The sequence below is a fragment of the Ambystoma mexicanum genome, chromosome 4p (assembly GCF_040938575.1).
Source record: "Ambystoma mexicanum isolate Mex_15411 chromosome 4p, UKY_AmexF1_1, whole genome shotgun sequence".
NCBI lineage: Eukaryota > Metazoa > Chordata > Amphibia > Caudata > Ambystomatidae > Ambystoma > Ambystoma mexicanum.
In genome coordinates this window covers 110,664,004-110,689,253 of record NC_090927.1, presented here as the reverse complement: position 1 = coordinate 110,689,253, position 25,250 = coordinate 110,664,004, and the positions used below count along the sequence as shown (strand labels likewise).

The 25,250-nt window shown below is 48.1% G+C and overlaps 1 protein-coding gene across 2 annotated transcripts in view; it reads left to right on the top strand.

Moving 5' to 3' along the window:
• Positions 1-23,901, top strand: part of UCN (urocortin) — a 49,004-nt gene extending 25,103 nt beyond the window's left edge. For both annotated transcript variants that reach the window (XM_069605495.1, XM_069605496.1), the window contains exon 2: positions 21,132-23,901. In XM_069605495.1, coding sequence (XP_069461596.1) covers positions 21,146-21,655 — 510 coding nt within the window. In that variant the 5' untranslated portion in view covers positions 21,132-21,145 and the 3' untranslated portion in view covers positions 21,656-23,901. The remainder of the gene's footprint in view (positions 1-21,131) is intronic.
• The last annotated feature ends 1,349 nt before the right edge of the window (positions 23,902-25,250 follow it).

Genomic DNA, 25,250 nt, shown 5'->3' with positions numbered 1-25,250 from the left:
TGGAACGGCAGGAGCCAAGCCACTGTATCCAAGAAGACCATCAAGAAGCCAGGGGATAGTCCTAGAGATAGCAATCGAGTTGAGCAAAGACGATGCAAGACAGATAAACTAGGTGAAAAGAGATAAACGCGTTCCACAGAAACAGCTTTTTAGGTCTGGCTAGGAGGGCTGTTAACTTTGTTAGACAGTCTTATTGTAAGGATTAATAAGGACACAGACAGGAAGTTCACTGTGTCACATGGCAGGAAGTGCTGAAAGGTGACAGAAGAGAAATCTGTAGTACTCCCCCTCCTCTGCCGGTATGTGTCTGCCTACAGGCTACATTATGCACATTATACACGTAACACCGTCTTTACAGTCTGCTATACTAAACTCATGCTAGTGAGAGTGCAATATCCATAGTGTTTATAGCCTATATGTACCTCCTTAGACCACACCTTTCATACACATAGAACATTTTCTTACAGCCTGTGGGATTTTTCTTTTAAAGCTAAACTCCTTGTGAAAATATAATGGCCTGTAGGATCTGTCCAGGTGTCCACTGGCTATTCATTTGCATTTGTATTCATTTGAAAAACAGGGCTGTCAATTTCAATCTGAAATTACTCACAATAACATGTTTATAAATGGCAGAGGCGGCCCTAGGGAGGGTGCCTGTACAATAGCACACAAGGCCCTAAGAAGGGTGCCTGTACAATAGCACACAATGCCCTAAGAAGGTTGCCTGTACAATAGCACACAAGGCCCTAAGAAGGGTGCCTGTACAATAGCACACAAGGCCCTAAGAAGAGTGCCTGTACAATAGCACACAAGGCCCTAAGAAGGGTGCCTGTACAATAGCACACAAGGCCCTAAGAAGGTTGCCTGTACAATAGCACACAATGCCCTAAGAAGGGTGCCTGTACAATAGCACACAACTGAGAACAAGTGGTGAGGCCGTTTATGAGGAGGTGAACAAATCGGGACATCGACCAGGAACAAAACAAAAGAAAAAGATAACAGAACAGGTGACTTAAAAAGGTTACATTAACCTAGGTGGAAGTGCCTCAAACTAAAGAGGAGTATTGCACAAAATATACAATATTACATTCTCAAGCATCACCCGAAGGAGTGGTAGCATCAGGTAGGGAGGACCGGCGAGGGGGAGGGCATAGGGAGAGCTCCCTCTTTAGCAAGTAAATGAAGGTTAAGCCGAGCTTTCAAGAGATACATAGTTGGGCTGGCTTTGATTGTGGTCACATGTCTTTATACCAAAGTAATTTATAAAGAATGCACATATATCGAATATTTTGTAACATTTGTTATAGAGACTGCACTTTTTTCTTTATTTGTGGGGACAGGGGGGCTTCCCCAAACCTCTATTTCCCACCACTGAAAACCCACCACATCCGTTTGCCAAAAATATTTAACCATTTACCCCACCCCTAAATGCAATCGCTATAAAGTTTTTCATTAAAAAAATGCAATAAAAGTCCATTCTTAAAAAGAATATTTGATATAAAGACTGCATACCTTTGATTGTGATGGGCAGTGGGCTCCAGTGGAGGTAGAGTGAGAAGGGAGAAAGAGCGGAAGCGAGAGGAGGCACAGGGAGGGTATGGGACTTTGAGACTGAGTTCAGAGGAGGTTCAGTGGGAGCGAGATGGTGAGGAGAGAGAGATGCAGTCAGAGATGTGCTGGGAAGAGGGACCGTTGATTGCTTTGCACACTAGGAGAATGAACTTGTAAAGGGAGCGGGTGCGAATGGAGAGCCAGCCAGCCTGGCGTATGTAAGCCGAACTTGGGGAGAATTTGGGTAGGCTGCAGACAGAGTGGGTATCAAAGCTGAGGGGGGTTTAAAGAGGGAAGAAGTAGTACAGATAGATAACAAGGAGTAGGCATGAAGTAGTCGAGTTTGCTGAGCACAAGGATGGAGGTTAGAGTTTTCTAATCTCCACCCTTGTGGAGTGGTGGACAAGAAATCGATTAGTTTATGAAATGTTGAGAAGGTTAGTCCGAGAAGAAGAGACATTCATAGTGATGAATTGTACCAGCTGGAGGTCACTATCAAATAGGATCACAAGGTAACGAGTCTTGGGTGATGGAGCAAGTAGGTCAGGCAGAAAGGAGGTAGGAGAGAGGAGATTAGGGATGGTGTTGGAAGCCGAGAGGAAGATGACTTCCATTTTGAAAGAGTTCAGCACGAGGCTGCAGAGAGCCATCCAGTAACGAATTGCTGTCTTGCAGTTTTGAATCAGTTCCAAGATGGTTGGGGTGAAGGGGTGAAAGGAGAAACACATTTGAGCTTCGTCAGCAAAGATGTGACAGTAAAAGCTACTAGGGCAGTGGGATAGATGGTGAATAGCAGAGCCCCAAGGACTGATCTTTGGAGATCACTGGCAGGGAGAGGGGTGGGGCGCGAGATTTGCAAGGTGTGACATTCCAGGTAGGAGGCAATACAGGCAAGAGCCGATGTGTGAATCTCAAGGTTTGGGAAAATAAAGAGGAGAGATAATTGGTCGACAGTCTAGAAAGTAACTGAGGGGGATTTATTTGTTTATTTATTTAGTTATTCTGTCATGTGTAAAGAACACCCTGATGAGCATAGAACAGAGTTTGGGGTGGTGAACATTAGAGAGAACGTCGGAGACATGAATGAGTGCAGACTCTGTGGAGTGTTTCCTACAAACTTCATATTGAAGTGGATCTCCAATTCCATGTTCCTTAAGGTTCTTAGGGATCTGGTAGAAGTTTTATGAATGATGAGGATGGGGGGGGCAGCAATAGTTCACCAGAACGTCAGCCAAGAATAAAAAAAAATGCATAGGGCAGTTGCCGATTTGGTGAAGGCAGGGAAGAGTGCAGGAGTGGAGAGATCGAGAGGTTAAAGATCTGCTCAAAGCGATGAGGAAAGGACTACGTATTTGACCACTTGAGGAGTAAATGTGTGCATGAGAGCTCCAGATGGGTTTGTGCTGCACTGGATGGGTGCTGATTCAGGAGGAGAGGTATGTGAGATGTAATCGAGAGTAGAAAGGACGGAGAGAGGGGGTCGACAGAAAGGGTGCAGGAGGGAAAAAGAGGAGGGCAGGGACAGTGGGCCTCATTATGACTATGGCGGTAGCCGTGCCGGTAATTACTGGCATGGCTGTCGCCTGAGTCATTAATTTTCCGGGGCATTCCGGCCCCGCTGGACTCAGTAATTGCCCATTGCTGGGTGCCAGTATTAATCACTCCCCATTCCTATTTGAGCCCCATAGGGCTCAATGGGAATGGGGAGGCCGGTAGTGCCGGCACCATCAAAATGGTGCCGGCGCTACCGGGTAGGTCTGCTCACGAATGCAGTTCCGCACGGCAGGTTGTACCTGCCCGGCTGACAAGCACCCGCGGGCAGACCTTGTAGATTGCCGGTACAGTGACAACGGTACTGGGGAACTTACTGGTACCGTACTTACCGGATGCCACCCACCTTCTCGGTCACCCGACCCATGAAGCACGTGTCAGTTGAGGCTTTCGCGCCACCTTCTTACCCCCTCCTCCCCGCCTGGCTGACTCTCACTCTCACCCTGACACAGCCCTCTCCACGCTCCACTCTGCTATATCTGATACTCTTGACATCCTTGCCCCTGTCATGAGAATCCGCCTGAAGCCCAAAGCCAAGTGCAACTCCTGGTATACGTCAGACCTCATCACCCTAAAATGCAAGTGTAGGGTTGCCGAGAGGAAATGGCGTGCTTCAAGTCCATCCTCTGACAAACTGGCCTGCCGCCTGCTGTAAAGGCAATACCGGCCCTCCGTTCTCACCAAGAAGAGAGCTCATATTTAAGCCCGCGTCTCTGCGGCATGTAACAACTCGGCTGAACTCTTTAAAATCTGCAAGGAACTAGCCAATCCTGCCGCTGTCTCTACCTCTCCTGTCCCTTCCCAGGCCCTCTGCACGACACTGGCTTCTCACTTCATTTCTAAAACTCAGGACATCCTGTCCTCTCTCTCCTCCTCTCATCCCCCTCCCGCTATTCCCCGCTCTTCCTATGGCCCTTCTGCGGCCACCCCTCCTCCCTCCTTCTCTACCTTTTCCCTCCAGACGAGGTTTCTAGACAAGTCCGTTCTATGAAAGTCTCGTCGAAGCAGGTTCACCCCTATTCCTCCAAAACTATCAAGGATCACATTGACTCCCTGGCTCCTGCCCTGGCAGATTTCTGCATTCACTCCTTCAGCACTGGAATATTCCCTTCCCCCCTGAAGCACTCCCTTGTGCACCCTCTTCTTAAGAAACCCTCTGCTGACCCCTCCTGCCCAGCTAACTATCACCCAATCTCCATAACTCCCTTCCAAGCTCCTGGAGAAACTGGCCATCTCCCAGCTCAATCTCCACACTGAATCTGTTGGTTGTTTTCAGGACCATCAGTCTGGCTTCAGAGCTGCCAGAAGCACGGAAACTGCTCTCCTGAACATCCGTGAAGACCTGCTCTCCAACCTCGACCCTAACACCCCTTGCGTTCTTATCCTGCTTGATCTCTCTTCTGCCTTTGACACAGTCAACCATGCCATCCTGCTCAAACGTCTCCGTGACAACCTGGGTATCACTGGTCAGGCTCTGGGGTGGCTGACTTCTTTCCTCTCCAACTGACACTCCCAGGTCCAACTTGGGCCCTTCCTCTCCGACATATTTTTCTCTACCTGTGGTGTCCCCCAGGGATCTAACCTCTCTCCCTGGCTGTTCAACTAATACCTGGCACTCCTTGCCCACTGCATTGCCGCTCTCTGTCCCAACTTTCAATGCTATGCGAATGATACCCAGCTCATTTTCAGGCTACCCTCGGCCTCCTCCTCCTCCTCTCCTTCCCTCATCTCTGACTAGCTGTCTGCCATCCAGGAATGGTGTGCCGCCAACGACCTCTGCCTTAATGCCAGTAAGACTGAGATTCTACTCATCTGCACACCCACTCCCTCCTTCCCTGCAGCTCTCTGGCCGGCCTCTCTTGGCCCTCCTCCCACTCCCACCTGCAAGGCTAAAAACCCCGGGGTCATCTTCGACTCTGCACTCTCTTTCTCCCCTCACATCTCTGACGTCTCTAAGAAGTCACACTACCAGCTGCACCTCCTTAGAGGTATTCTTCCTTTCCTCTCCTTTCCCCAGAAGCTCACTGTCTCCAGAGCCCTGGTCCTCTCCAAGCTGGACTACTGTAACAGCCACTATCTAAATCTTCCTGCCTCCACTCTCCGCCCTCTGCAACTTATCCAGAACAGGACTGTGAGACTTGTCCTTGGCCTCAAGCCCAGGGATCGTATCTCTCCAGGACTGAAATCTCTGCACTGGCTCCCAGTGGCTGCGAGGATTAAATTCAAAACCCTCTGCATTGCACACAAGGCCTTCTGGGGTCTGGGGCTGCAATACCTTCAACTCTCTCTTAATAAATATCTTTCTTCTTGAGATCTTCACTCATCTGCCTCCAACTCCCTCAGGGTCAGTCGCTTCTCCAAGCAACGAGTTGGTGGCAGATCACTCTCTTCGGCAAGGGCCTTTCTCTGGAACAGCCTTCCTGCCTCCCTGAAACTCGAGGAGAACCATCTTCGGTTCCGGAAACACCTCAAAACCTTCCTCTTTGCTTCTGCTTTCTCTCCTCCCCTCCCTTGCTGAATTCCTGACTGAAATTGCACTGGTTACCTGGCCTCCCTTTTCTGATCTCTGGCCCAGGCCCCGTCAACTGCCCACCTGCACTGCCTCCCTGGCAACCCCTGCACTTGGGGACTGTTTTTTCTGTATCCCTTCAGTCCCCCTTCCAGCACTTATGTCTGCACTTGCCACCAGCTGGCTGTTTTATGTGTTTTATTTATCTTATTTATTCCACTCTCACATGTACTGTACTTTCCCCTCTCCCTTCCCCCCGCGCACTTTTCCTTTCCCCCCTTCCCATATACTTGCGCAATTTGAATGACACCTGGCCTATTAGGATCGTTGTCCGTCCTCCCTTTGTTCCCCCCCTTGCCTCGTCGCGCCTTGAAACACTTGTGTATAGGCGCGTTATAAATGCCATATCATATTATATCTTATCGGCAAACTTATAATGAGGCCCAGTGTCTTGATTATTAGAGTTCTTTCAACAAAAAGTATTGAGCAAAGTGATTATCAGAGAGGGTGGGGAAATGGTTATTAGCTTGGAAACTGTGAGCTAATCTTGGACGGTAGATGAAAGTTTGTGGCGGTGATTGCGATTCAAAGAGATTAGGTGTGTGAAGTGGGAGGATTTGTCGGAGTCCAGAGGAGAGGGCAGCAAGGGATTTTTTGTAGACTCGGAGTAGGGTGAGGATCTGGGCTTAGTGGCAATGTTGTAGGTTACTGAACACTTTCTTTTCACGGTCTGTATGCCAGAGGTGATCTCAGGCTTAATATGGCGGACAGAGTTGGTCAAAGGGAGTCATAAGTGCATAGTGAAAGCCAGAAAAAGCACGGTCAATGGAAGAAGCATGAATAAGGGAGGGATACAGGGGAGGTCCTCACATCCAGGTAAGGGGCAAGAGTGTCCTTCTTGGCGTTCTTCTTGGTTATTGAAGGGGGAGGGGAGGAGTCCAGGGTAGAGGGATTAAGACGTTAAAGTGAACAATGGAGTGGTTAGAGGTTGAGGGTCAAAGGCAAGGTCAGAGGAGGAGTGCAAAGTAGAGAGAAAGGCATGGTCTAGAGCGTTCCATTAGAGTGGGTAGGCTGTTAGCGAAGGGAGCAGAGGGAGTGGTCAGTTAAGAGGGAATTAAGTTCAAGGCAGGTGGCTGTGGAGGGCATGGGAAGGTTCAAGTCATCCAGCATGACAATGGGGATGTCAGTGTGAATTTACCCAAGGAGAAGGTTCAGGCCAGGGAATGAGTTCAGAGAACCAGGGTATCGATAGAGAGCCAGAGCAGTGCTATGAGTCCGATGGAGAGTTGAACAGTGGCATATTGAAAAGAGGAAGCATTAATGTCAGATGGGGTGGAGGGGAAGTGGTGAGGGCCTCATTGATAAGAAACCCCACAAAACCACCCTTCTCAAAAGGTCGAGGTGAGTGGGGGAAGATACCAGAATCAGTGTGTAGATGCACTAGTGTAGCCGAGTCATGGGGGAGATCCAGGTTTCTGTGATAGCAAGTGGAGAACGTTGAGAGTGATATGAGTTGAAGTGGTCAGTGAGGTAGACTTGTTGCAGAGTGATTGGGCATTGCAGAGGCCGAGTGAAAGAGTGATAGGCATTGGGGAGGAGAGCAGGCATTGTGTGGTTTGTGAAGAGGGTGGATGAGGTTGGAGATGCTAGGAGAAGGGGAGCATCTGCCACGTTTGAGGGGTGCTACTGCAGGGTAGAGGAGGGAAATAGGGGAACAATGTAGAAGTTAGGCAAGGATATTTCCCATGGCTTTGAGAGAAGAGAAAGTGAAGAGTGGCTGAAAGGAGGACTGGAGAGAAGTCAATGGGCATGATGGAGGCTAGAAGAAACAGACAAGTAAAGTCAGTGAAGGAAGGCCGCATCCCAAGTGGGAGAGTGTAGGTGGGTGAGAGGAAAGGGAAAAGGGATAGGTTGGCTGGGAAGGAGTCCATGGGCCTCATTACACGGTAGGCGGTAAGGGTTAACGGTCACCGGTAATGGTACCGGTGACCGTTAACCCTTACCGCCTTACTACGAGGTCCCTTAACGGGTTGGTACTTTAACGCCTGCTTTTAGCAGGTGTTAAAAACCAACCCGCTAAGGGACCTTGGTGCTAATTACGGCACCGCAAATTTGCGGTACCGTAATTAGTATCTTCCCCATTCCCATTATGCCCTATGGGGCAAAAATGGGAATGGGGAAGGGCAATAGTGGAAGGGGGAATTACCGCCCTGCCAACCTTGGAATAGGACCAAGGTGCTATTAGCACCTTGGTCCACCGCCTACCGTGTAATGAGGCCCCATGTGATTTCTGAGCTGGACTCCAATGGGTCATAGGTTAACAAAAGCCAGTTTGGAGTCCAAAAACAGTGATGTCTGCTCGTTCGCCACTTCCTGCTGAGCAGCTCAGCCAGAAAATGAGAGCCACTGGATTGAAGGAGTCCTATGTGTGGAAGCAGGAGTCAGGCGAAGGCAAGCACAGAGAAGTCCTGGGAAGAGCAAAGACTCTCACCCCAGGCTTTTTCCAGCCCTAGCAGGCCCAGATGGGGAGTTACCCTTTGCTGCACTGACTACTCTAGGTTTGCAATACAGATGGCAAAATGCTGACAGCACTTGGTACAAATATTGAGGTGTCTGTGTATCTACCTTCACTATTCACAAGTTGTGTACAAGTTGTCGTGTTTTACGTTTGTTTGTCTATTCTAAAGGCCATGGTATAAATCATATAGTGTTTCCCACCTGTGTATGCCAGCCTACATTAACCTCATCAAACCAATAATGCATTGTACCCTGTTTTTGTAAGAGTGCCTTCTGCTCTTTTCTGGGACCCTGAATTGTCAGATCCCTTCATGCCCTCTCGCGAGAACTTGGGTCCTTGTGATTCAAGCCTAAACCCTCAGTGGCATGACAATGCTTTGTTAAGGATGACCCTGCTTCAAAGTAAGAAATTCAATGGCGGCCCCTAGTCCTGGAGCGGTCGCACTGCAAGGACTATACATGGCCGTTCCTTCAAGGGGACAGGGATATGATATAATATGATAGGTTATTTATAACGCGCTTAATACCCAGAGGTTTCTAAGCGTGGACCCGGGAATCGAATCCGTTTTGCTCCGTGCTGTCTTGCTTCCAAGACGATGCCCCTGAGCGACCCTGAAGGGATGTCTCCAGACTGTGATTGCTGTAATATTGTAAAATAGTCTCATTAAGTGTGAAGTGGCATACCTGTGTGTCTGCTGTAACTAGTTCCACAATGTAACTCTGTAGCCATGGTAGGAGTTCTATGTGTTGTGCTGCGTACCCACCATGTAGCTGTGCCGGCTGCACGGTTACCTCTATGGAACATGCACAAAGGGATGTTGGTGGAAGCCTGGGCTGCAGGCCTCAGACTTAGAGCACCAGTGTAGGCAAGGCATGAGGAAAGCCAAGCGAGAACTGCTTTGCACTGGTAGGGTCCTTCAAAGTCAAGCCGCCAATTGGTATCCTAGGAGTAAGATACCTATGGGAGAAACTCATTATTTCACCAGGGTAGACTTAGCAAACCTATGGCAAGTGTGTATGGTCCCGTAAAGAGGACGCCCTGCGGTGGGGAGCAGCTTTCACTTCGGAATCACCTGTTTCACCATTTGGTAGACAAGAGCAGATGCCTGACACCACAGTTTTTATTATTATTATTATTATTATTATTGTATTTATTGAGCGTGGACAAAGCTTCGAGAAGCAACTGAGCGATTTACAGATGTAACAACAGAACAGATATACAGCGGGGGGCAGGATACAGAGCGGCACAGAGGAGGGGTACAGCTTTCCAGGGGTTGGGGAGGAGAGGGGCAGGCGGCGTCTAGTGAGTCAGGTGGTGCGATGGGTGACGTGATGGCCTAGGTGTTGAGCAGAAGAGACTCCTTGGAGCCTGCTCCGTAGTGAAAGATGGGTTGACGCCAGGTTTAAGGGCATTCACAAGTGCTTAGTGCCCAAGGCTCGATCCATCACAGATCATAGAAAGACAATTCCCCCTGATAATGCAACGCTTTTTGCCTACATGTTTGGGTACTATCCCCAGCGCAAAGCCAAAGAACTATCTTGCATTCCTTCCTCTTTGCCGGACAGAAGCTCTATATTCAGGGCCCTCCTCCTAGTCAATCCCATCCCTAGTGCAATGTTTTAGACATGCTGCTAGATGATCTTCTGTGCCTTGCTTCTGTCTGACAAAGTGCCAGGAGATCTTGTGAGAAGAGCCAGCAGTTGTTATGTCCAGTTCCTAAACGCTAGAGGGACAGAACAATCAGCCAGGAGAGCCCTGGGTTGAAAGTGATTTCCCCAGAAGTCACCAGGAGCTAGAGATCAGCACGAGCCATGTGGGTACCGCACAAGTATTGTCATCTGGCACTATATTCCGTAGAATCCTTTACGTATTGAAGAACCTACAGATGCCACTGATGACTGAATAATCATAAATGAACCTGATTCACGACAAGAAAACGGGACAGAAACATTCTACCGCAGGAGATTTGGTCGAATGCAAAACCATTGCATCTTTTTGACTGAATTTGGTCGAAAATATATGTGGGGGGTGGGTAAGGGTAATAATTATGGTGGAGATGGAGGGGCATCTACCCGCTGAATATTCTGAAGGCCAAATGGATAATAAGAACAACAAAAATTGATGGTTTTGCATTTGACCGAATCTTCATGATCAAATCCCATAGAACCTTCTGGAACTAGTGGTATTTATCATCATTGCGAAACCTGAAGTGCATTTGCTCTCCATCACCCAGAAAACTGTGGGCAGCCCAGAGGTTGCTTCCCTAACTGCCTAAGATACTTCTGCATGTGTTCTCCTGAGCCTTCCCATCTGTGTGAAGGAATCTTGGCTCACTGCTACCCTTTGGCGGGCCCTTGAACACTTGTATTATTGGAGATCAATTGCATTACCATGATGCCTTTTGATCTTCATTAGTATGTTGTGCATCAACCAAAGCTGTTCAATGCTGACTCCTCATGTGCCCATTCAAATGTATAATTTTGGTGCGATGATATAGTTTTATCGAAACACACAGGTGTTGCCTGTTTTGCTTGATTCTTCTACCCTGCTCCCCCTCAACCTCCTCCAGCCTACTTCTGCAGGAGTCTGCCCTGATACATTCTGGTTTCACCATTACCGTCTTGTGGCCAATGCTGGATTTGACTTTTATGGACTTCATTCATTCACGGTGCGTCACTCTTTCTCAACTCTCATGCTGGACTTCCTTTGCATCTTGTACTCATGGTGGCCCTGAATCATGCTGTGCCCATCTTCATCTTGTATCCTGGCTTGCAACATTGTGTGACTTCTGCAATTGTATTCACTCTCCACTCTTGCTTCTCCACTCTTTTTGACTGCTTACTCTCTGTTCTCTCCTCCTTTCCCTTCTCCCTTTTCCTATCTCCTCCCCTTACTTTCTTCTATGCACTTACTCTATCAGAATTGTCCCTGGACCTAATATAATAGCAACCTCGTCTGTTTCCTCCACCCTCCCATTACTGTGTTTTTCCTCCACACCCCCCCCCCCTCCAGCACTATCTGAAATGTCGTCAGGCCTAGTACAGTAGTCGCCTGTCTGTTTCCATTTCCTTCCCACTCTCCCCCTCCCTTCCTTATCTATGTCTTAGCTCTTGCACTATCTGAAATGTCATCAGGCCGAGTACGATAGTTAATTTCACATCCTTACTGTTCATGGCCTGTAAGAATGTCATTGTATTTTCCCTTGTTCCCTCCCTTGCCTTGAAGCGCTTTGAAACACATTGTGTATAGGCGCTATATAAATAAACTATCATATCATATCATATCACAAGTGTGAAATTAAAGTTGTGGAGTGGGAAAGGTAGTATATATACTATTTTATAATATAGATTATGATCAATGTGGCCCAATGTGTGTGATACTTATTTCAACATCTGGGTTTTGACCTTCCTTTGCATTATTAGCTTTATTTGCATTTTTTGCCCTCAAGACTAGGCCGGAATCTGGCATATGAATGGTTTATTTTCAATTGATCAATATATTCGGTATGATATAGAAACAACATCATAATTGCAAAAAGGGTACGTCAAGTCCACTCCTGAATACTTTGTTTCCAGGTAGCTTAGTCCAGTCTAGTTACACTGCAACGTAAGTATCGGTTCGTAAATGGTGCGCGGTACTATTGATAGCCGCAGTCTCTTAAAATTCGATCTTAAAGATGCCTCAAATCATTGGCTTGAATCGCCTTGTTTACTTGCAGCGGTGGATCCAATCCACCGGGCTCATCAACGGCCTCTCCACCGGTTCCTGCACCTGGGAAGCGGTGGGAATCCTTTCATAAACTGCACATAGAGGATTGACAACGTTACAATCTCAGATCGATATGCTGTTCTGAGGATGCACCCAGGAGGACTCTTCGATGGTGTCCAATGCTCTTGAGTTCTAGGCTTTGACGATCCAGGAACCTGGGCATTCTGGTGGCCATGCCAAAGACAGTGACCCGCTTCATCAACAAGTCTAGTGCATCAGCTGCTCTTATGAGCACCTCCAGGGCCGGCTCACACACTCCTCTCTTTTCAGCCACATGGCAAATCCAGACAACATTGCAAAGTTTTGGGGTATCTCCCGATTGCGTCTGTGGAACAGTTACGGGATCAAGTCGGTGTTTTGAGAGTACAGGTTCTTCCTAGTGTAGCTTTGCCTATAATCCACATGCACAACACATTCTGCAGACCCTTGTCAAGTCCAGCCTTCCTTAGCTTGCTAAATAGTTTGATCATTTTCATGTCATTTCTTGGGAGCCCCAAAGTTTCACCTCCTGAAGGAGGACACAGACAAAAAAGGCATTGCTTCATGATCACTGCTTACTCACTGAAACAGAATGGGAATAAAAGGCGGATTCAGACATAGGTGTTCATAATTTCATAACAATCCTACTCATGATTTTATAATAAGAGGAATACACTAAGAATACACGTTTCTCTAAAAATGAGACAGAAGTATGTGAATTTCCTGTCCTTGCCCCCAAAATAAAGAGGAATCATATTTTCAAGTTCACAGCAGTAACATTGTTTTGAGTAAATTGCTAATTTGTTCTATTTACATAAAGCTTTTTATCAAGAGGAACATTTAATCAAAAATCAAAGCATGCCTTTAAGTGCAGTAGTTTGGGCACAATCATGACTTTTATGAAAATGTGGGAAAAATCCAAAACAGTGGAATTCCTTTGCAAAATGACAGAATAACCTGCAACCAGATTTTTGGGGCATTTCTTAGACATTTAGAGGTGTCCTCTTTACATTTTCAAATGGGTCCTGCTTTGTTATTTCAAATGGCTGTGTGTAACTTTTTTTGGACCGAATTCAAGATGACAGGTGATTGTAGGGCTCCTAGCGACCGCCCACTGGACTCGAAGAACAGTTCCCTTATTTGACAGTTGTGTGCCATGAACACAGCAAGAGCGGACCCTGGCACTGCCCCGCTGATGCCAGTCTTGAGATGCACCCGCACTCCGTCACCAGGTGGCAGAATCCAAAGGAATTCTAAGAACTAAAGATTGGAGAATGCCAAGCCTGCGATAGATGAGCTTGCAGAAAAGGAATTCTGCAAATCCACTTGAGCACCAAACTGAGATTCCCGGGAATCAGCCAAGCTTCACCACAAGCCGATCCAAGAAGGGGATCTTGACGCATCCCGGACCTGCATCCGCTTTTGCGACTAACTATTCATCGCCTGCAAGGCTTCGTCTCTAGGGCTTCTGCAATAGGCAGCAGAGGCTGTGATAGCAAATCATTGGCTGTTGCCCATGACCGGGGTCTGTTGATAAACGGAGAGCCCCAGGGAAGTGATCAAGGGGGATGTGTTCACTGGGAAAGGTGACTCGTGATTGGAGGTACCTTTAATGCAGGATCATGCTAGACCGACGTGCGGTCGCGCAGCACATCCTGAGTGACACCTGCAACAAGCTCCTGCGGCAAAAATCTGGCCTCCATGATCGCACCTCCATACCAACATAACTTTATCTAATGGGCTCAATTCTAGCCCTGAAGTTGGTCAAGTGTCTCTCTGGCTGACTTCAACTCTATGAATTAAAAGTCCCAGAAGAACACTTATAAGAATGTCTATCTTAACTGGTCTCCCATAAACATGTATGGGAGCCTTTTTGAGCCCAACCTATTGTGGTTCTTATTCACGTACATTATTAAACTATGAATACTATTTCCATGTATTTTATGCAGCTTTCATCAAAAATCTTTTTATGGTTCCTACTAAAAATATCTTAATAATTTTATATACTATGATTTGGACCTTATGCTTTTTATATCTTATCTGAATTACATTGTGATTTGGAAATATGGATGCCCAGCAGCTCTGTTAAGTCTTGTTATGTTATGTGAACTTAGCATAGTGCAGCTATTACCTGAAGGTATCATGGCGCTGTAAGCGGCATAGCCCTAAAGGGTCAAAGAGAAGGAAGAAAATGGGAAACTGCCCGAATAACATATAGAGAAGGCTGCATAATGTTTGAGGATAGAGGGAAGTCTTCAAAGCCTTGGGATACCTAAAATAATCACCCATGAGCCTAAAGGCCTGGCCAAGGGAATTCCAGAGTAAGGGACCCGCAACAGAAAAGGCCTGGCCCCCAGCGGTAGATTTCTTAGTCCGTAGTATAAGAAAAAGGTGGTGACCAGCCGAACGAAGATCTCTATTAGGTACATGTGCAACAATCTTCTCACAAATGTAAAGGACCCCTTGGTCATGTAGCGCCCGATGGATAAGGCAGAGGTCCTTAAACTTCACCCGGCCCTCACCCGGAAGCCAGTCTGTTCAACAGGGAAAACATGGGCATTCTTGGCAAGACCAGCAACGGACCGTGTGGCAGAGTTTTGGACAAACTGCAGTCTTCTTAGATGGTATTTAGGCTGGGCCAGTAGGGTGGCATTACAGTAATCCAGAGAACCCATGACAGAAAATGCCACCCCAGGACCTCTCAGATCAGAGTTCTTAGTTTGAAAAAACCTGAGCTGCATCTGGCACTAATCTGCAGGTCGGGAGAGTGGGAGGCCAATATATTAATCCCCAGATTCTTAACGGAATCAACCAGAGTAGGGAGTGCACCCAGAGAGGGAGGCCAGAAGTCTGCAGACCAGAGGGACCAAGCTGCAGGGGGACCAACTACAAGGACCTCAGGTTTATCTCCATTAAGTATTAATGAGTTTTGATTCATCAGGGCACTGATATCTTCTAAAAACCCCACCGTTGTGATACAGGTACCTTACAATTGTGACCCACTCTGAGAATAAACTGGGTGGCGTCCGTGTAGGCATAGAACTGGCACCCATGATTGTGTATTAGGTTGGTTAGGGGGCAGACATAAATGTAAAAAATCAGGTGGGGAAATAGCAGACCCCTGAGGGACCTCACAAGATAAGACAAAAGGAGCTGATCTAAATGAAGGAAGTGATAGCGTTTGGGTTTGATCACAAAGAAAAGACCTAAACCACTCGAGGACTTTGGCCATAATTCCAACCTCCTTGAGGCGGTGGCATAAGATGGTAAGATTGATAGTGTCAAACGCTGCAAAAAGGACCGTGAATATCAGGAAGCCCACCCCATCCTGGTCCCATGTTCTGAATAGGTCATCAATGACTGATACCACCACTGCCTCTGTACCCGTAGATGGTCGAAAGCCCGATTGATAAGGATTTCAAATGAAGACCTCCTCTAAAGAAAGTTCTCAACTGAGGTGTGACAACAGACTCAAGCACTTTCAAAAGAAATGTAAGGAGTGAGATGGGCCGAACATTAGCCGGGGTAGGTGGGATCCAAAGTTGGTTTCTTTAAAAATGGAGTCACCAAAGTATGTTTGAGACTTGATGAAATACAGCCTTGTAATAATGAAGAATTTACAGCCAGAGTCACAAGAGAGGATATCTCAGAGCTAATATACTTCAGTGCTTCGAGGGGAATGGGGCACAGAGGGGAGGATGAGGGCAACTGCAGAATGATTTCACAAATCTGTTCCTCAGAAGCGGGGACGAAAGTTGAAAAGGTAGCCTGATAGGGCCGAGATCTAAAAGACGACAATGACGGGGAGGGTAATATCATAGTTTCTGTGGGCGCTGATATTTTCATCCTAATGTTAGTGAATATAAGTCTTGAGCTCATCCTGAGCTACCTACTGGCCAGCTAAGGATACCTCAAAGAGGATCTGGTGCTTTTGCATGTGGTTTGCATGCCTGTCAACACTCTAGCCTAAATTATCAAAGAATCTGTCAAGAAAGAAACAGCCCAGAGAGCATGATTTCTTTTGCAGATGCCTGATTCTTGAAAATGCACAGGTTACTGAATTCACAAATGGGAAAAACACATCGTCTGGTGGGCGGGGCATGCAGTAACTGAAGTGATGCACAGCCCACCTCCCATGAATACACTAGTGTCTGTCACATGCATGACACTAAAATATTCATAGGCTCCTAGAACCCACGTGTGCACTGGTAACACAATTAACCAGAAGAGGGCTTAAAATGCCCTCTACCGATGTGATAGAAATGTGTAAAAGAAACAATGTCCACTAGGGGGCGGTGGCAGGAGATGCAAAAATGCATGGCCCGCGCTACTTTATATTTGCTTTGAGTGGCATCTCTGAGATCTTCCAACGCAGCATTGCTGTGTGTACCCAAATATAGGAAAGAGCGGGTGGATGGGCGAGCTTTCTCTGTAGCGGGCCCCAAGCTATGGAACTCGCTTCCCTATCTGCTAAGAACCACAGTAGATTGTGTAGCCTTTAAACAGGGGCTCAAGACCTTTCTTTTTGCATGAGCCGACTTTCCTAAACGTTCTCTTCGGCGCGCTATAGAAGAATCGGATCGATTGATTGATTGGCACCTACGAACAATAGTGGTTGGCCTGACAGCTAGTGGGGTCAAAAGGAATCGTGTATTCTTGCTAACCCCTCATAAAATAAGTTAGTGTGTGTGTGTGTGTGTGTGTGCACACACATGAGTGTGTTTTGTGTGTGTGTACGTGTGTGTGCAGGCACGTGAGTGTGTTTTGTGTGTGTGCAGGCACGTGAGTGTGTGTGTGTTGTGTGGGGGCACCTGTGCGTGCGTCTTTGTTTTCCCCAATACGGCACCCACCCTATAGGTATTACTTTGGTTATTATTTGCAGCAAAAGCAGTTTAAAGTCTATTGAAAGTACATTTACACAACCACAGTACAAAATGTTTCAGATGAATACGTCTATTGATTGTATCTGAGCAACAATGCACTCCTCATCATGGACACAAGCGACCAAGGCCTCCTGATCCTGCTTGACCTTTCTGCTGCATTCTGCATAGATGACCAGAAAGTGGCACTCAACACCCTGTCCTCCGTGCATGAGATTCAATGCCACAGACCTTGCATCGTTTGACTGCTACCTCACCAACAGACACCAGCTTGTTCAGAGAGGCGCCTGCAGATACAAACCACACAGAGTGACCTGCAGTGTACCACAAAGCTCCACTCAATCCCTTGTGATCTACAACCCCTACATGCAGCAACTGGGGGCTCTCTTGGACAAAGCCAACATCAGAATGCGCCAGCATGCTGATGACACACAGCTAGACCTGAAGGTCAACTGTCTCAATGGCATTCGCCGGTTTAAAAGCTGCCGCTCTACCATTCAGGCCTGGTGGTCAAGTACCTACATGAAACAACCCTACCAAAAGATAGTTCATCCTCCTCCGGGCCATCTCCAAATGCAGCCAAGTTACAAACTGGCTGATACAGATTGATCTCAAAGGATTCTCCCCCAACTTGCCCACAGAGCAAGTCTTCAAAGCACACACTACCAAGAAAACGCAAAAAGCCTGGTACCACCTCTAACTCTCTCGTAGAATCACGCCTTTCATCCAGCCTCAGATTCCAGGTGTGTTTTTCAGGTCCGGGTGCTCTCCCATCCGATGGGGGAAACGCTCTGCTGGCAGGTGTCTCAATCACTAGTGCGGCCCACTGCACACACAGCACTCACTGCAGGAGTGAAGAAATTCACCACATGTCTCCCACTCTGGAGGAACCACACTGGTTAGCCTCCAAACTCCCATCACATACAAGAGAGCCTGCATCACCTAGGAAGCTCTAATGTTAAAGATGTCATCCTTCATAGTTAGCTGGAAAGATCAACATGGCAGGAGGTCAACACGACATCAGGAGCCAAGATATCGCCAGACTGGAATCCAAGATGTGCAAGAAGGAGAAGAACAGAAACCATGCATCCTCTTTCTAGGCTCCCACGCTCTGGCACCACCTTCCTGCTAACGTTAGCCTGGCTCCCTCCTTCCCTTTCGCCATTCAGGAAATATCCACATTTTATGGCCTGATGCAGCTCGATCCTCCCATTGTTGGACCCTGAGCCCTGGCGGAGGGAGAGGGAAGATGGCAGCAGCCATGTGAGTGCCACCTTGGGAAGGACAGTGACAACCCAGGCAGTGCTCGACTTCAACAACAACGTGAGTGGGGGAGCAGCGCTACCTGCGGGACCCCAGTGTGGGTCTTATTTCTTTACATTGCACCCCACTAGACATTGCACGTGGATTCTGCCCGTGATATCTGTCGGCAAGGAGACATTTGCAGTGCAGGACGGACTGCAGGCACTCCGCCTGGATCTCTGTGTGCTCTGCTGCAGCCTCCGCCCGTGAAGCACTGCACTTATTAGGTCTCCCCTCCAGTGTTGAGGGGAGTGGAGGCTCACCGGGCGTGGCAGCGGGTGCTCCTGGAGCAGTGCATATTCACATTGTGCATGGGCTCTGCAGGACTCCTCCTTCATGGGCAGTATTGGCTTTTCATCAGAGTTTGGTGAATGCCAATGTACTTATGGTGTCCCCCCTGTCTTTAGCCAACCAAACGTGACTCATTAATCTGCTGGCTGGAGTGCATAGTAGCACTGCTTCAGTGCTGGCTGCTAGGGATTGGGGGGGGGGCACTAACAGCCTCTATCCCCTGTGGGACAGAGCTTATCTTACAGTGGGCTCAAGATATGAGGAAGACATAAGTGGGAGAAGAGAACTCTGTAGTCTGCCATATTTCCAATTAAAGAATACTCCTCATCATCACGAGGCGATGCAGCCTTCCCTATCCTTTGAACTTAAACATGTGGGCCATCTCGTGTCCGGGTTCATACTAAGGGAGTTCTGCACGTATCCTATTTATGTTTGGCACATAATGAATAGGCAGTGTTTTCCATATCTCGGTCACGTGTTAGGGTACCGTGTATGAGAATGGATTTCCTTCTATTTATGAAAAGTTTAGCTAATTTTGTGTTCTTTGTGGCCACTCATGGCGCTGGTCAGGTATTTTCTATTAGGTCTTTTGGCTTACTGTTCTCATGCACCTGGACTTCAAAGGTTATTTGTGCGCTTATGAAAATTGATTAACTGGGGGATCTACCGCCCCCCAAAACCTGGGAATCGTTATCTCGTGCCTGCGTCCTATTCATCCACTGCTCCCTTCTTGGTTTCTGACCTTGGCTCCGATCGTCAGCTACCACTTGGGCTCCGTACGAGTTTTTGGAATATATGTGTTTTTGTACATCCTTTGGGTTTTGAGGCCTTGCTAATCCTGAAACCTGCTGCAGCCTTTGCGTTTAGGAAAAGGGCTGTGCTTTGGTTCGTGTTTTGTTATGTTATGACTGGCATCTCATACATGTTCATGTCTTCCGGGGCTGCATATATATGCGTGTATATTCTTCATGTGTACTTGCAAATGTCTTTCATGTCTGCGTGCATATATTCTTCATGTCTATGTGCTCTTTGTGTCTATATGTACTTATGTATTGTATGTGTACTTCATGTGCATATGTATAGTCATCTAGTTACCCTTTATTTATATATATATATATATATGTATATATATTTATTTAGTAACAACTATCTGTCAACCTATGTGTTACATCATCAATGCTATTCATAACGTCACTCCAAGGTCTCAGTTGGTTTTCGTCTTCCTCCCCTACGTTCTTGGGGCGAGAGGGCTACCTTAGTCGATATCTTCTCTTACCTGGACGATACTGGCGAGGGGCAGGGTTCGGAATCAGTACTTGCATATTCATCTGAGTAGAGGCAGTGAGCATTCCCTGTGTTTATATATCTGCCCCATTACAGGTTTAAGCTTTCAGCTTTAGCCCCCATGATTGTAAGTTACTAAGCAAGCCTTTAAGCGACTCAAGGCCTGTGATGAGACGCCCACGCAAACCTGTACGTGAGCAATGTAATACAAAAGGGCAACAAGCTGTCGCGGCCGTATGCTTACGGTGAAGCTGTACATTCTTTGTGAAAATATGGCTGCTAAAACTTTTGGCTCATATCGTGTATCTGCATGAAATTTACCAACAAGGTTTTCTGGCACGGGCCCCTGTTTTTGTAATGTTTGTTGAAAATCAGACAACAGTTTAAAAATGATAAAGCATTGGAAAATAGAGGTGCTTTGTATCTTTTGCATTGTTTTAGTAATAGACAAAAATGTGAGTTCATTGAACAGGCACACAGCCTGAACCGCTGGACGGATTGGCTTCCTATTTGAAGCAAGTTGAGTACCCAGTGGTGCAGTTGCGCCTTTTGTTGGCTTTTCAGGAAATCCATCGAGTAGGTTATTTTACAGAATAGCGTGCCACAGCACCAAATTCTTTTATATGTCACCCCACGGTGCATCGCAGTAACTGAGACTTATCAGAAATGAAAAGTCGCCATTTTATTTCATCTATGTGAGTCATTCTCGCAGGAATTTTGTGGTAAAACTGCTTTAGGTTTTTGCAAGAACATAGGTTGGGGTTCAGAAAATCTCTCTTCAAAAGGTATGCCAAAACACCAAATATCACACTCATTTTCTTCCCCGTCCTCATTATCGGAGGTGGCCTAACGCGCAAAGGCCTGTGGGCCATGGATCTTTGAATGGGGAAAATAACAGGATGAGCAACTTAGAAATACATATAAGACAAGAAGATGATGACTTAGTTGGGGTAACAAAGACATTTACTTGCAAGCTTTTATAATCTTCCCATTACTTCATCAGGCATCAGGATGGTTCTCCCTTCTCACGCGCACAGAAGGTTGTAATGAGGCCCAATGCGAGAAGGAACCTTGGTAGCTTTGGAGGCCATACATTCTGGTGGGTGACCTCTGCTGTGGGTTCATTGACGTCTGTTTCCATGAATGCCAGGTTTCTGTGCACCAAGCAGGAGGCTAAGTACCACACAATGACATTTGCCATTTATATGTACCGTTGCACTGAAAACAGGTGTTACTCAACTGACTGCCACACTCTGTCTGGCATCAGCGACCACATGCAAGGCTAAATACCTGCGGCAATGCCGGAGTACCATTCCAGAGTCAGGCACTGTCTACAGTGGTACAGTTAGGCTGTCCTTGCGCGCCCCACCTCCCCCACAGGGTCGTGGTATTGCCCCAATGCAGCCTCTCACATAAGAGTACAGGTGTTCATGCATTTGTGTCTTTGTAAACCACTTTCCTTTCCTCCCTTTGACTTCTGTCTTCTTATTGTCTCCAGGTGCAGGACCCAACATGAAGACGACGGTGGTGACGTTGCTTGCGGCCTACGTCCTCCTTCTAGCGCACATCACCCCCATCACGTGTCGTCCAATGGAGAGGAACAGTTACGATGGGTCCGCTGTCAGCCTCAACCGGGTCCTCAATGAGGAAAGTGCCCAAGCCCTGTTGTACTTCCTGAGAGAGAAGCTGAACCCCAATCTGGATTGGGACCCTCGGGTTCTGGTGAGCCTCAGCAGGGTAGCACCGGAGCGCCTTCCGCCTGACTACCATATGTCCTTAAAAGAGCTTTCCCGCCTCCTGGGCAACCTGCAGCCCCTCTTCCAGGGCACCGGAAGCTCCGCAGAAGAGGCCACCAGGAGCAGCTGGGAAGAGTTTTCCGACCGCCTGAAGCGGGAGGACCCACCCATCTCCATAGACCTCACCTTCCACATTTTGAGGCAGATGATCGAGATCGCCAAGACACAGAGCCAGAAGCAGCAGGCCGAGCAGAACCGCATCATCCTGGACTCGGTGGGGAAATGATAGTCGCCAAGCACGCGCGCCTACGCGAGCGCGCGACCAGCCATTCTCACCATGAAGGGCAGTAGGCCACAATGGCTCCTGATCGCACGCCCATTCTTTTGCACCCTCACCCAGGCACAGCTCTGTTGGGTTCTTGCTCGCGGACTCAATGCCACATCCAGTATCTGGAGCGGACCTGGGAAGAGCGCCTGGAGCGGGACTATCAGCCACCCCTTAATGTATGTCCTGAGGATGGGGTCCACACGAATCATGTCTCTACATTGGAAATCCTTCCAGCGAGTACCCTGTGTCCAGAATCACCCTCTTGAAAGCGGGCTTTTGGGTTAACCCTTAACCTGACAGCTCCTTGGCATTTATCAATCCACTTTGTATGTATTCATAGGTCAGGCCCACTGCTAATGTCTAAGCCTCAGAATGTACCACAAAATAGTCCTAAATCTCAACACATGTATGGGGAACTAGGTTCAGAGCAGAGGAAGCATGTGGCAGGAGAGGGGGTGCAGAGCTTTGATTTCAAGGTGTCATTACTTAGGTATTGATGTGAGGAGTGCTGTTACATGAAGGAAGGCATGGATGCTTGGGGGATGCTTGGGGGATACGGGATGAGTGAATGGGTGCGCACACACAGATGTGGATAGGCGAGTGCATGTACCTGTTAGGAGAATGCTCCGACGGGGGACGCGTCAGGGAGTGGATGAATAGGTAGGTTTCAGGAATATATTGGATGGATGCATTGATGGGTGAATATGGAGGGACACGGGCATGGATGGATGAGCAGGTGAGTGCGCACGGTCGCTTGGGTGGAGCGTGTGCGTCATCCTTGCTTAAAGGGAAGCACGCATGGCCTGCACATGCAGGTGCACGAATGTAGGAAGGATGAATTGGCCGGTGATTGCTTAGAGCAATGCCCTGCAAATGTTGGCTCCCCAGATGTTTTGGACTACAACTCCCATCAGCCCACCCAGAATGGTCACTCGGGAGGGACCTTGAGAGTTCTAGTCCATACCATTTGGAGAACCACAGGTTGGCAGGACACCGGCTTAGGCAGATGGGTAGGGTACAGTTCAGGAGGGGTGGTGAAAGATACGCGTGGCCCACTGTGTTACCACGCCCCCCTCCCCACAACCCCCTGTAAGGCAACATTGAATCATGCTTGCCCAAGGAGACCACGGCAGGAGCACTTGGGGGCCTTAAACAGGCCGGGGTCGCCAACTCTGGGCTGGGTCTTGAGCAGGCGGAAGCGCCACTGATCGGATGGGGGTAGGAGCGCCTGTGATGAGTGGCTCTGATGTCTGGCTCCTGTGGAGGGAGGTCCCGCCCGCCCCTTGGAGCTGGCGCCTCTCCAGCAGTTAAGCGCCCTTGTAAATCAAGCGCTCGGGCACTTCATCTATTGGAAATCTATCAGGAACCATCTCGCGATATGGGTTTTAAGTTTGTTATTTGGATTCCGGGCACGAGGAGGGACAGGGAGCCAGGCCTTGTCTGAGTGGCGTCACCGCCATGGTGCCACCCTGCAGTGTGGCGCCTGTGAGTGACAGGGCTGTCTCCCCCGCCCCCACGAAGCCCTGACATATCCTGCCCCCGGTGTCAGAGCTCCCCGCCTCAGGCGCCTCAGTGGGGGGCTGCTAATAAGTCATAATTAGAAGGAGCAGCACACGGCACAGTCTTTGTACCCAGTTCTTCAATCGCAGGGCAAGGAAACCACGGGATGTGTTTGCAGTTTATGTTGTAATGTTCACCCCTTCTACTAACTGTCTACTAACTGTCCTCTGGAAGCGCATGCTCTCTTCAATTGTTCTAAAACCTGCCTTAAACTGTGTTTCATTGTTTCTAATCTCAGGTGCTGTTGTATTGTGCTGCATTCCAGTTTTTCTTGAATTATTTTGTAATCCTAGGCTCTGTTCAAATGCAATGGGCTCCCAGGCTCTCTTCAACTGTTCTGGGTACCCGAAGTGTGGAACTCTCTGGCGCCCCAGCCTATAACTATTCTGATCTGCAATCTCAGCCTGTAAGTAGTGCCTGTATATCAACAGGCTCTGTATCTCTATTCTGGATTCCCATCCTGTTTCTGAACCCTGTCTAACACAGGCCCTGTTTCACTATTCTGGATTCCCACCCGTTTCCTGACCCCTGTGTGGCGCCAGGCAGGGCTTTAAGTGGGGTAAGAAATCGAGGGGGGGCCCTCGTTTGGGGGCGTGGCTTGTGGGAGGGGCCTGGCCTAAAAAGTACGCAAATCGTAGGGTATACACACAAATATATATAAATGTTATATATTTGTGTGCGTACCTTAGTATGGTTTGTGTACTTTGCAAGCCATCTTTTCTAAACGTAGAAATATGTAACATATTTCTACGTTTAGAAAAGATGGCTTGCACAGTACACACACCATAGTAAGGTACGCACACAAATATATAACATTTATATATATCTGTGTGCATACCCTACGGTTTGCCTAGTTTTCAGGCCATCTTTTCTAACATTTCGGGTTTATAAAAGATGGCTTTGAAAGTACACAATTCAAGCCGTCTTTTATAAAGCTTTGACTACGGACAAAATTGTCCGTCGGCAAAGCTTTATAAAAGATGGCTTGAAATGTGTACTTTCAAAGCCATCTTTTATAAACCTCGAAATATGTCGAGGAATCCCCAGGTTCGCCGAGGGTTAAAGACGCCTCGGCGACCTGGGGAGGAAACAAAGGGACAGTAACTGCCTCTGGTGACCTCTCGCGCGAGGGGTCACCAGACGCAGTTACTATCACTGACGGAAGTGGCAGCCAGTCACAGCGTCTCTGTGGCTGGCTGCCACTTCGGTCAGCTTGCCTGACTTCATTGCAGGCACATTGCGACGGGATAATGCATTCCGCCAATGTTGCGGTAGGACGGGGCCCCGGCAGGGCCCCGGCTCAGTCCCACTTTTTGGAGACTGCCGGGGCCCGGCCCCGGCAGGCCCCGGCCCACTTTAACCACTGGCGCCAGGCCTTGTTTCACTATTCTGGATTCCCATCCTGTTTCTGACCCCTTTGTGGATCCAGGCCCTGTTTCACTATTCTGGATTCCCATCCTGTTTCTGAACCCTGTCTAACCACAGGCCCTGTTTCACTATTCTGGATTCCCACCCGTTTCCTGACCCCTGTGTGGCGCCAGGCCCTGTTTCACTATTCTGGATTCCCATCCTGTTTCCGACCCCTGTGTGGTGCCAGGCCCTGTTTCACTATTCTGGATTCCCATCCTGTTTCTGACTCCTGTCTAACCACAGGCCCTGTTTCACTATTCTGGATTCCCACCCGTTTCCTGACCCCTGTGTGGCGCCAGGCCCTGTTTCACTATTCTGGATTCCCATCCTGTTTCTGACCCCTGTGTGGTGCCAGGCCCTGTTTCACTATTCTGGATTCCCATCCTGTTTCTGACTCCTGTCTAACCACAGGCCCTGTTTCACTATTCTGGATTCCCACCCGTTTCCTGACCCCTGTGTGGCGCCAGGCCCTGTTTCACTATTCTGGATTCTCACCGGGTTCCTGACCCCTATCTAACCACAGGCCCTGTTTCACTATTCTGGATTCCCATCCTGTTTCTGACCCCTGTGTGGCGCCAGGCCC